A 12,612-nucleotide genomic window follows, 5' to 3' on the forward strand; every position below is an offset into this window, starting at 1 on the left:
TTACTAAGGATGCTGTAAACAAGCATTCTTAAGGAAGGCCTCCTCCTGTGGGCACATTTATTGCAAAAATTGTTCATTTCTTCATCTTGCTGAGCTTTTATTTATAATATATTCTTTCTCTTGAAGGTTTTTTAAAAATATATTTTTATTAATTTCAGAGAGGAAGGGAGAGAGAGATAGAAACATCAATGAAGAGAGAGAATCGTTAATTGGCTGCCTCCTGCACGCCCCACACTGGGGATCGAGCCTGAAACCTGGGCATATGCCCTTGACCGGAATTGAACCCAGAACACCTCAGTCTACAGGCCGATGTTCTATCCACTGAGCCAATCCAGCTAGGGCTCTTAAAGTTTTTTTTTACATTACTTAAATATTTTCAGACATGCTGAATCCATCAACTGGAAGCTCCTTTTTCTTCACCTTTCTCAATACACTCCCCACTGTATTTTTTAAACAAAGTTAAAATAAAAGCTTAAATCCAAAATTAGAGAAATAACTCTTTACTCTTCCAAAATAGTTTTTGTAGTTTAATTCTATCACACATTTTTTGAGATGTCTTTTTACACTTGAAAAATTCCTAGAAGTCTAAAAAGAAGCTTTATGAAATGGTCAAATAATTTGCATGATTTTAAGTATTGTAATTTGGATGGATCATACTAATGATATCACCATCTCCTGAAATTGTGTTACGCTTAAAAAAAACAAAACACCTTGGTATCCACATGTAACTAATCATTACAAACTGTTCTCTGGTGACCTGCTGATAATAATCATGAAATGGAAAAATATTTTTAAAAAATACTTGTCTTTCTCAAAGGGATAGCACTTGGTCAACCATTTATAACCTTAGCATAAGGTTATCACATACTTTCTTAAAAACTGAATTTGAAGAGATAATATATAAAGACATCAAGCCCTAAAAATAGAAAGCAAGTGAGACACAATAGTGGGCAAAAACCAAAAACAAAACAAACAAACAAAAAAACTGAACAAACTGCCTTCATCATAATTGTACCTAAATCCAGGCCTCGTCCTAATTTCTTTTTATAATTGTTGCTCTTTGCCAATCAAATTCCTGGCTTAATGACTTAACCATTAACAATGGACATTTAAAAAGTACTCAGTACATCATCATCTGTATACCTTGGTAGACCAGGAAAAAAAAAAAAAAGAGTCAAGATCACAGGTGCAGAGTCAGAGAATTATATTGAAGATAAGAACATCTCTCTGGCCTAGTCAAACTCTAAATAGCTATGTACAAAACCACCCTTTCCTGTGAGCTGACTACCCATGGAAGTTGCCATGCCAGATTGTCCGGGGACCAATGCCTCTTCTGAAGGACCTAATAACATACCTTTGTCTACAGCTGCAAATGCCCTTGGCATTCAGGGAAAAACCAAGAAAGAGGAAGGCTGAGGCTGTTTTTTGTTTTGTTTTTAATGTTTGTTTTATTTTATTTTGGTTTTGATTGTTTTGGTTTGGACACACAAGAAAACACTTAACTTGCAAAATCATGTATGCTAATGTTTTAAATAAATGAGCATACTACTCAGGCACCACTATAGTTATTTTACTTTACATCACAGTATTGGCCTGTTATCAAATACAGTTATGGGGAGTTTGCCAAGAAGTGGATTTTTCTTGCCAGAGATGGGGAACTAAACAAAATGAGTTAATGGCTCTATTTCAAAAGCCATATGTGCTGAGTTTGCTGCCATCCACTCAAGGGGAAGGTTTGCCACAGAATACATCAAAAGGATACACCCAGCAGCTAACAGGCTTGTAACAATCGGGATCTGATAATTCACTGTTGATACAGTTCAGTTTTCACAGTTGAATAAAAATGTCAGCTTACTCACAAATACAAACTATTTTGTTCCCTCGTGTGTTCTACCAAGTTCTTCAAAGTCCTGTTGGCACCTCTCCTTGACTAAAAGCCACCATAACACACCTGGGCTTTCGTTCTCTCCGATTCTTTTAGCTCACCCATGGATGGCCATGAGAATAGTCACAACACCTTCTCTGTGGCTGAAAGAACCTCTCCTAGTAGTTTCCTTTCATTTCTTCTTCCTTCTCCTATTTGTCTATAATACAGACCTTCCACAAGCATTACCTCAACTCCCACTTTAGTTTGGGACTTTCTAATGTGTGCTGCAGAATAGTTCAATGATGTTGCTTTAAATAGACATTAAATAACCATTAGATTCAATTAAAAGTTAAGAGAAAATAACTAGTCTTTTACAGATTGATTCTTCCATTATGTTCTTCCATTAGCAGCTTCATGGATGCCCAGTGAAACATACAGTTCATACCCCTCAGGTGCGGGCTCGACACTTCATGGTAAGTAGCGGGGAAGATTTAGGGTCAGGAGAGGTAGTGGTCTGCTTTATCTTGACAGAGATTAAAAAAACAAGGATTGGTAAGAATCCAATCTCAGATAGATATTTAAAAGTGCATCTTGATAATGAAAATGGCAGTGACAATGACAATGATAATGAATGGAACCAAAATTCTGCCCAGTCACTGAAAGAAGATAGTCAGAGACCAAGTATTAGATTTTTCTGTCTTTTATTTCAAAACTAGAGGCCCGGTACACAAAATTTGTGCAAGGGGCGGGGAGTCCTCAGACCACCCTGGACCCTCTCCAATCTGAGACCCCTCAGAGGATGTTTAACTGCCTCTTGCAACGTGGGACTGCTGGCTCCTAACCGCTTGCCAGCCTTCCTGCCTGCCTGATCGCCCCTAACCACTCTACCTGCCTGCCTGATCACCCCTAACCACCTCTGCCCAACTGCCTGATTGCCCCTAACCACTCTGCCTGCCTGCCTGATCACCCCTAACCACCTCTGCCCAACTGCCTGATTGCCCCTAACTGCTCCCCTTCTGGCCTGATTGCCCCTAACTGCCTCTGCCTCACCCCACACCCGGGACCCAGGATTCTCTCCTCCAGCAAGTTGCAGGCACCTGGGACCCAGGCTTCCCTCCTTTTGGCTGGCTGCTGGCACCCAGGACCCAGGCCAGCTTTGCCCGGGCCAGCTGCAGCCGCAGGGGACCATGGGCAGGCGGCTTCAACCGGGCCGCAGCCACAGCCGCTGGCACCCGGGACCGCGGGGCAGGTGGCTTGTCCCTCTCCTAGGCCATAGCCTGGCTGGTCCCCATTCCTTTCTTGCGAGCTCATTTGTGCCTGGCTGGTCCCCATACCTCTCTTCCCAGTGTTGAATGTCTGAGCCATTATGGCGTGCAGGTGTGATGACCATTTGCATATTAGCTCTTTATTATATAGGATTAAATCTATATAATGGCTTTTTTTAACCAATTAAATTCATTAAAAATGCAATTTATTTTTCCATTGGAAAATTGAATGATTTGTCAATATAGATTTGTCTACTTGAATGTTGCCAATGGATTTTTATTGACCTTTCCAAATACATTAGAGTGGAGAGAATCCGTATTTTAATTGGCTAGACCAGTGGTCAGCAAACTCATTAGTCAACAGAGCCAAATATCAACAGTACAACGATTGAAATTTCTTTTGAGAGCCAAATTTTTTAAACTTAAACTTCTTCTAACGCCACTTCTTCAAAATAGACTCGCCCAGGCCATGGTATTTTGTGGAAGAGCCACACTCAAGGGGCCAAAGAGCCGCATGTGGCTCGCGAGCCACAGTTTGCTGACCACTGGGCTAGACCTCTGTTATTGTGAGAGAATAGGGATAGACCTCATCTTTCCATGATCCCAACTTAAGATATTTTCCCATAATTACTTAAATTTCTCATGGAGATTCTTTAGCAGATATTGGGTTGTTGTGTGTGCTATACAGCTTCTCTCTCTCTCTCTCTCTCTCTCTCTCTCTCTCTCTCTCTCTCTCTCCATTTATTTATTTTTTTCTTTAAGCCAATAGGAAGTTTCACTATTTGGTGCCATATTAGACAGAGCCTAGGATCTTAGCCTTGCTGTAAATTGGTCCTTAGTGAACTTTACACATAAAATATTTTAGGAGTATTTAAGCCATATAAATTGAGCTCTTCCTAACGGCAAGTGAAATCCAGTCATGATTTTATACTATTTGATCAGATTGAGATGGCTATTAGGATCAGTTCAGATAATCCCCTTTGTATCCCTAGGAGATGACTTCATCAGGACAACCAAAGAATTTCCAGAAGTTCCCACAACTGCCAATAGATCTACTCAAAATAATGACATCCATATCACTGGTGAGCCATATGCCATTTATTTTTGGATTTTATGTTTTATTGACTCAAGAAATATTTATTGAGTACCGTTTGCCAGACACTGTGCCAATTGTTGGGCATACAGTGAAAACGCTGACCTCCTGAAGATAATGATCTGTTAGAGATGATATATAGTAAGTAACCATACAATTAAATTTATTTGTGACATGCTATGATATAGTACAGGTATTGTCAGCATCTAACAGAAAGATCTGATTTTAACTGGAGAACAGGAAAATATTCACTGAAAATATATTTAAATTAAAATCTGAAAAATGAATAAGAATTAGTCAGGAGAAAAGTAGTGAGTAACATTTTAGTCTTGTGAAAATATAATCTGAATCAAGAAAGAGATTGTTGGAACAAATAGAATTCCTATATTCAATTAATAAAATTTCATCAATGCTAAATGTAATCCATTATTTTATATGAGAAGAGGGCAAGGGATTCAATAAAGTTAGGACCTTCCCAATGCAGGTCTTAATCATAAATTCAGAGGTCTAATCAACTCTTTCACTTCAGGGGTTGTTCACTTGATTGGTGAGCACTTTGCCTGTGCAATCATTATTTTCACATGGAAGGTCATGCAATCCTCAGATCATTAGAGCATCATCCTCACACAACATGGCAACAGAGTTGCAAACTGTGGTCCTACCAATATCTTTAAGATATTGCTGCCTTTAAGAACTGCCTACTTTGGAAATGGGGCCGGATTGGAGCTCTACTTCTGCACTGAGACATTCCTGAAGTCAATGGTCTCATTCTATATTTGGTTTGAAGAAAATTTGTAAACATTAATTTAACACCCATTTAAAAAACCTTTTGTTCTTTTACTTCTCTAAAACTTTGGGGATAAATATTATTTCCTACCATATTATTAGTGTAGAGCCTCGTCAATTTTGATTTCACTAAAACAGAACTTTGTGTAGTCCTGAGCTGTTCCTTTGGTGATCACAGTACTCCAGTGGTTTGAATTTCTGAACTCTCTTTAGTCACCGATGCATACACAGTACCACATGGTTATGTATGGCAGGACTACATGAGCTTCCAGGGTACCCTCAGTGTCTGTTTCGACAGGGCTGAGGTAAGGTGAGCTTCAGGAAGACCTTGAATCCTGGATGTGTGTGTTGTGAGAGAAAAAGTCTTCAGTCTTCCACACTGATAACCAACACACTGTTAACTTGACATAATGTGGCTGCAGTCCAAACTATGTAAGACATAGAAAAGACTTGGTACGTAATATTTTAAATCCAGTTTTTTAGACTGTATCTTTTTTTTGAGACTTGCTGTATGGAAAGCAGTATAATAAATCTAGGCAACAAGAGAAAATAAAAACCTATGAGTAGTTTATAATCTAGTTGAAATGATAAAAGAAAATCAATCCAGACAATTCTGATATAAAAATGCACTTTTTGCCCAAATGATGTATGTAATCTAAAGAGCTAAAGATCTGTCTATAATGTATAAGGATTCCACTGGAGTGTTGTTAGAGATAATAAAAGCTTGGACACAATTCAACCACCTGACATTAAGAGACCAATTAAATAAACTATGGTAGATCTCTACATTTGGGGAACTAGCCAGGAGTTTAATCGAATGAGGTAAATCTCTATACACTTATTTGGAAAGTATTCCAAGAACATTTTTTAAGAGAAAAAAAAGCCAGGGGACAGGCAGAACAATATGTATAGTATGCCTGCATTTGTAATAAAAGGGATGTATATTCATGATACATATATATGTTTATGTATGCATAGGAAGTTTCTGATAGGATATGCAATTAACTATTGAAAGTTATTGTTTCTAGTGTGGGTAACTGGTACCTAAAGTAGTAAGGGCACTTCCTTTTCACTGTAGTTTTATAGTTCTGTGCAGTTTGAATTGTTAACATGATCATAAAATACTTTTTGAAAAGGAAATACTTCTATTAACTGCCAGGTAGAACCAGGCAACCTCATTTACTATAAAGTAAAACCATCCAGAGTAGGATATTTATTTTGCTGCTAGCCTAGAATCCATAATACTTTAAAGTCTTTGATTCATGCAGTTTAACTCAATATTCAAATGTTAAAATGTTAATGAATGAGTTGAGTATGCGTATGGTCAGCAAGGATAAGAAAAATAGCCCATTGATTACTCACCAATATAGTTTTAGCCAGTCTGTTACTTTCAATTTCCTCCCTTTCAGACTACAGAAATGACAAAACCAACTGGTTTCAGTTTTATCCATTTTGTCCCTCTTCCCTTTCTATTCCTGAAATGGATATGGAGAGTAAAAAAAGGAGGGGAGGTGATAGAAAAGGATGAGAAAATCTCTAGCCTGGATATGATTCCTTGAGTGACATTCAAATGAGAAGTCTTGGAACGTGGTTTTTCTGCACTACAACTCCATAGGTATTATCCAGGGCTTCTCAGCTTTAGCTCTTCAGGACTTTGGAATGTCACATTGCGTTTTACTCTTTTTTCCTCCTCCTATCACATGTGCTTCCATAAAGCATTTAGTGACTCCTTCAAGAATAAGAAAACCCAAAGGTAGACCATTGTTTCACAGATAAAGTTAATTTACAGATTATTTTAATTTATTCATTCCTGCAAATAACATTTCATTGGGTACCACATGTCAGGAATTGTCCAGGGTCTTGGGAAAATGAAGGAAAAGATCAGTTGTGGAACACATGACCAAGAAAGACATTCATGTAAAAATGCAATTGTATAAATGCCAAACCAGAAATTAGAACAAGACATAGACATGGTCCCTCGGTGTGACTGTGATCAAGAAACACCTTTTGGTCCTTGACTAAAATATCTGTCAGGTGAGAGAAATAGTTCAATTAATTCAGGTTTCCAATGGTCAAAGTTTGGCATTGAAATTCCTCTCTTTATGCCCTTTTCAGGTATTGTGGTTAATAAGCCCAAAGATGGAATGTCCTGGCCAGTGATGGTAGCAGCTTTGCTCTTTTTCTGCCTGGTATCATTTGGTCTTGGAGTAAGAAAATGGTGTCAGTACCAACAAGAAATGTGAGTATAATGCCAAGATATGCAGGAACCAATACTTTTTCAATATGCATTACTCACTCAGCACTATAGATATCATTCCTATATTGAGTCTCTCTGATTTTTAACAGAGGAAATAAGACTCAGAGAGGTAATATAGCTTTCCCAGCACCACACAGTTGGGCTTAGATACACAACTTCTGATTTGGTAGCCCTTCTGCCTTGTTCAGGCTATAACTCTACACTCAGCAGGTGGAACAGTCAGTGGGCATGAAATAAAAACCGAGCCTCACCTTACCTCAAAATTGAAAATGATTTTTCTTTTAATCTTTATTATTTTTTCATTTTCATGCATCTCTGACCTGCCTGAGCCTAGCCCTGCTGAGATGCTCAAGTGTGAAATTGAGTGAGAAAGGTAATTTTAAGAAATTTCCAGCTGCTTTTCAGCAGAATGAGCTTTTACTGCTCTTTACCTTTTTCCCCAAGAGGAAAAGAAACTAAGCAGTTGGTTACCCCCTTTTTTCATCTTATTGAAATTTTTCCAGAACTCTTCTCCTTCCAATCCACAATTTGAAATGACACATAAGGTTACGCTCTACTTTTCTGACAGGGCTATGTTGAATCAGTCCAGATTAGGCCACGATTAGAGGATACCCTCATAATACATAGGGCTGATCTTCCACATATCTTCCAACTACTATCTAAGATAACATTGACCATCATGCAATACCTTCTTCTACTTTTCTGAGAGTATCCTTGAAGACTCTATCACCATATGCAGGAAGTGTTTTGTGGTGAATAAAACACTAAACCAGTAGTCAGAATTTATGGATTCTTATCCAAGTACTACACTTTGGTCACCATATGACCTTGAGAAATTCAGAATTTACCTGAAAAAAACAGAAGTGCAAATTTCTTAATACTTTATCTACCTTTTGATAAATACTGTCTCCATTAAAGCATCAGAAAACCAGGTAATAGACATTGGGAATTTATATAATAGAATGAGAAAGTTATGGGACTGTGAAAATTTGAAATGATTTTTTTGTTGTGCTATAGTCAAATGTCTATGCTATATAGAAATGAGAAACAATGTTTTGATGGGAGAGAGAGAGAGAGAGAAGTTAAGGTACTATGGATTGACAGACAAGGCTACAGGTGTTTGGGTTGTGGACATAAATCTGCTCAAAGATATATTTCTTTTTTCTATTATCAGTACGGCTGATGCATTTGTATAGCTAAATCTCACACTCACCTTTATGCTTGATGCATTTCAGACAAGAGATGAGTTGTGCTAACAGAGAACAGCACTTTATACAAAGATGACATTCAGAATGTTCACTTATTTAAAGAGAAGGGACTCTGGCATTACCTATCCTCTACCAACCAACTCAGGGATTCAGTTGAGTGTAACATTTCAGTCTTTACTTCCCACCTAAACCAGATCCCCACAGCACACAGAATTTTAAAATTTTGTCTCTGGAGGAAAGTTTTTAACTCACATAAGAGAAGCACTTCTACTAGGAAGCAGTTGCCATGGAGAGTATAGGTTTTGGTTAAAAGACTTGAATTGCTGGTCTGGTTCTTTTGAACAAGATGCTTAAAACCTTGGTGCCTAATTTTTATATATGGAATGGTGACAGTAATATTCAATTTCTAGATACAAGGTTATAATGAAAACAGTTTTTTCAAACTATAAAATTACCATCTAAATATTAATTAATGATATTATCATGATAAAACTAACAAGCAGAAAGTTATGCCAAGAAAATTCTGAGAGAGCTAGTGGAGTATGTCTTTCTTTTTCTCTGTTTCCTACTTCAATCACCCCCTCACATTCTTAGCATTAAAAGAAGAACGTTTTGTTCCTAGCATGGAAAGACCCCCACCTTTCAAGCCGCCTCCACCTCCCATCAAGTACACTTGCATTCAAGAGTCCATTGGAAGTGATCTACCCTGTCACGAGATGGAAGCACTCTAACCCTTTAAAACTTTGCCATACAATGAAACTCTGCTAGAATCCTATTGAGCAGGTAGATATTTTGTTTATAAAGTATTCACTCTCTAGCCAAGCCTCTTCTGTGGCCGAAATGGATGTCAGAAGAGAATGACCTGTTTTCCCAGCAACTTGTCCCCTTTCATCTGAGTATGCTTTCACAGAAGAGTGAGAGGATATGTTATGCTGACACCCAGTGCAATCTGCAGGAATGTCCTTGCTTATGTAAGAAGTGCAAATTAGGCTACTGCCATAAAAAATGCTTGTAGTGTTTTATTTTTCATTTTAATTATCTGATTGAGGTGACAACAATGGTTTCAAGCATATGTCTGTAACAGAGCTTTTTCTCTTCGGGCAACTGACAACATTCTAAACTATTTGCCAAAATCATGACAATCTCTGAGGTTTTTTGCATTTCCTAGGAAAATTACAAAAAGAAAATGTGAAAGTTTTAGCAGGAGTCTTCATATTGAAATTCTGTTATTTATTTTCAATGGAGAAAAACAGAATATCCTGCATAAGAACTCCATTCCAATCCTCCTTCACCTTTCTTCCCAGTACATTCAGCCCAGGCTCCTGCCCCGTGGGATAGGGAAGGTTCAAAGAGATAACTACTCAACAATCATGTAGCTAGCAGATACAAACGTGAACTGGCTTCTAAAATTATATGAGCTAAGCGTAATCTCATTCTCAGCTTTACGTGTGTGTGTGTGTGTGTGTGTGTGTGTGTGTGTGTGTGTGTGAAACCACTGGCAAACTGGTATATAAGTAAACAGACAGCCTAACCCCAATCTAACTCATTTAATTTCCATTATTCTCTTTTTCATCTGGGGACCTCTCTGTTCACCCAATGTGCCTGTTTTTATATGTCTTGAAACAAATAAAGAACCTCAAATCAGACTAGCATTGATGAGTTAACCCTGTGCCTACCAATCCTATCTAATAAAAGGGTAATATGCAAATTAACCATTACTCCGTCACAAAGATGGTGGCGCCCATAGCCACAAGATGGTGGCACCCAGTCCTCTCAGCCCCGCCGGAGTCCCCCAGTCCCGGGGGGGGGTAGGGGGGTGGCCGCTGAGAGTGGGCAGCCTGAGCGGCCTGGCAGAATGCTTGCTTTGTTGTCTTGGCGACGAGGCAAGCGTTCCGCGTCCGGCCGCGGATGGGCCTCTGGACCGCAGAGAGCCTCTGGGCAGTGGGCACGGAGTGGCCAGGCCCCACAGAGAGCTACTGGTGCATGGATTCATGTGCAGGGCTACTAGTCTTTTATAAAATGGTTCAACAGAACATACAGGTGGTGGGGAAAGACATCTAGTCATCCTGGCCTGTTCTGTTTTCAGCAACAGTTTGTGAGAGAATAAATTACTGATGCCCCTTGTCCTTCTAAACCTTGCTCCACACTCTGCTCCATGAGGGAAGAACATATGTTGCTGATAGATACAACAGCAAATTCTGTGTGGAATTCAGTCTCAAAAGGAACCTCTACTTCATTTTCAATGTACTTATCCCTGACTGCACATGTGAATAATTTGGAGACCTTTTTGACATCATGGCTGTCCCTCCTGATCAATTAAATCATCACTCCCAGATGATTCAAGTGTTTAACCAAAGTTGAGAACTGATGAGCCAGTGGAAGTCCCTTCTCATTGATCAGAATCTTGGTTAAGTGCTTAACTCTTGTGGTGGCCAGCCTCCAAGTTGTTCCCATGATTCTTGCCTTTTATATAGCCCCCTCTAACACTAAGTAAAGCAAATGTGTACAGCTGGTCAGGACTAGATTAAGACAAGCAAAGCAGCAAGGGTGTAAAATTTAAGGACATATTCACACTCAGGGCATGCACTTACATAATTTTGTGAGTGCGTACCAGTCCCAGGTCTGGTATAACCAATAAAATGCTGTAGAAATGACCGGAGTGTGACTTCCAAGGCTAGGTCATAAATTATGTTGTAGCTTCTGCCTTGATCTCTCTTTGACCACTTGTTCTGGAAGAAGCCAGTTGCCATGCTGTGAGGACACTCAGGAAGCCTGATTGATGTGTCTACCTGTCAAGGAACCAAGGCTTCTTCCTAACAACTAGCCAGCCATGTGGTTGAACCATCTTGGAAGCAGCTCCTCCAGCCCCCACTCAAATCTTCAGATAACTAAAACCTCAGTTGATTTTTTTGACTGGGACCTCAGGAAATCCAGAACCATCCAGCTAAGCCTCCTCTGAATTCCTGACCCACACACACTATGTGACATAATAAATACTTCTGATTCACACCATTAAATTTGGGATAATATATTACACAGTAATAGATAACTAATATAGCCCAATAAATGGAAAAATAAATTAAGGTTTGCCTGCTTTAATTACCCTCAATTTCTCATTAGTTCTCAAGAAACAGACTAGCTTCATAATATAATATATGATTATTGTTTCATGTGTAGTTATTCTTGCTTAATACAACTTAATCATCAGTAATGTGTCATCATTGTGGTTTTATTTTACTGTTTCATCAGAAGACATGAAAACAAGTGGAGGCATTGGGGTAAAAAGCGGCAGAGTTGAAGGCTGTTTAGATTCTTTCAGTAAAGAGATAGACAGTTTTATATACATAAATACAACATAAGTCATGTGATTTTTCAATCGATCAGATAGGAGGTGTCTCACAGTGTTTTTGCACTAGCTCCTTTTTGAACCACCATCCCTTGCTTTTATAAATAAGTCCTGATCAGCATTTTCAAAATCATCTCCAACTTGACTAGAGTGAGCAGGAGCTTGCCTATGGAGGAATACTCGATCAGTGGTTCCCAGGAATTTTTCACAAATCTGCCAATCAGAGGGGCTCGGGATGCTTTAGAGACAGTGCCATGATCTTGACCTCCCTCATTTGAGTACAATGACCATTTTACCTGCAACTTAAAATTGTATGCAAGCAAGTTCATAAAGGCTGTCTCAAAACCAGCAACTCCTCTCCCTAGAAGTGCATTCAGTTATGTGCCACAGGAGGAAAAGTAGCAACTAATCCCTAAGGTTTCTGCACATCTTCATCACTGCCTTTATTTTCACTGAGAAAAAGCCATACATAAGCATTTTCATCACTCATTTCCAAAGCACAGTGTGTTAGATTGTTGTTCAGAACTATTCACTTCCTTATCCACCTGCATCATGAGCATCTCTTGACTTCGGGGTTGGCCATGCAATTTGCTTTGGACAATGGAATATCAAGAACATGGTCTACCCAAGGCTTGGATGGTGCTCATATGATTGAACTTACTCTCTTATTCTATGCCATTACCATGAGAACATTTTCAGATTAGCCCGCTAGCTCCAAGAAGATGAGAGACTGGTGGAGAAGAGCAGAACCACCCAAGCCATGCTCAAGTTAGATCAACCAACCTCCAAC

General features: G+C 39.0%; 1 protein-coding gene across 1 annotated transcript in view; it reads left to right on the top strand.

Annotated features, from left to right (window-relative positions):
* Window positions 1–9,207, top strand: part of CD96 (CD96 molecule) — a gene marked incomplete at both ends in the record, with an annotated part of 94,985 nt that extends 85,778 nt beyond the window's left edge. Inside the window, 4 exons of the mRNA XM_080655218.1 lie at window positions 2,278–2,340; window positions 4,125–4,214; window positions 7,127–7,250; window positions 9,099–9,207. Of these exons, the coding sequence (XP_080511344.1) occupies window positions 2,278–2,340; window positions 4,125–4,214; window positions 7,127–7,250; window positions 9,099–9,207 (386 nt within the window). The remainder of the gene's footprint in view (window positions 1–2,277; window positions 2,341–4,124; window positions 4,215–7,126; window positions 7,251–9,098) is intronic.
* Window positions 9,208–12,612: the final 3,405 nt, after the last annotated feature.

The sequence above is a fragment of the Plecotus auritus genome, assembly GCF_963455305.1.
Source record: "Plecotus auritus genome assembly, chromosome: 2".
Classification (NCBI taxonomy): Eukaryota; Metazoa; Chordata; class Mammalia; order Chiroptera; family Vespertilionidae; genus Plecotus; species Plecotus auritus.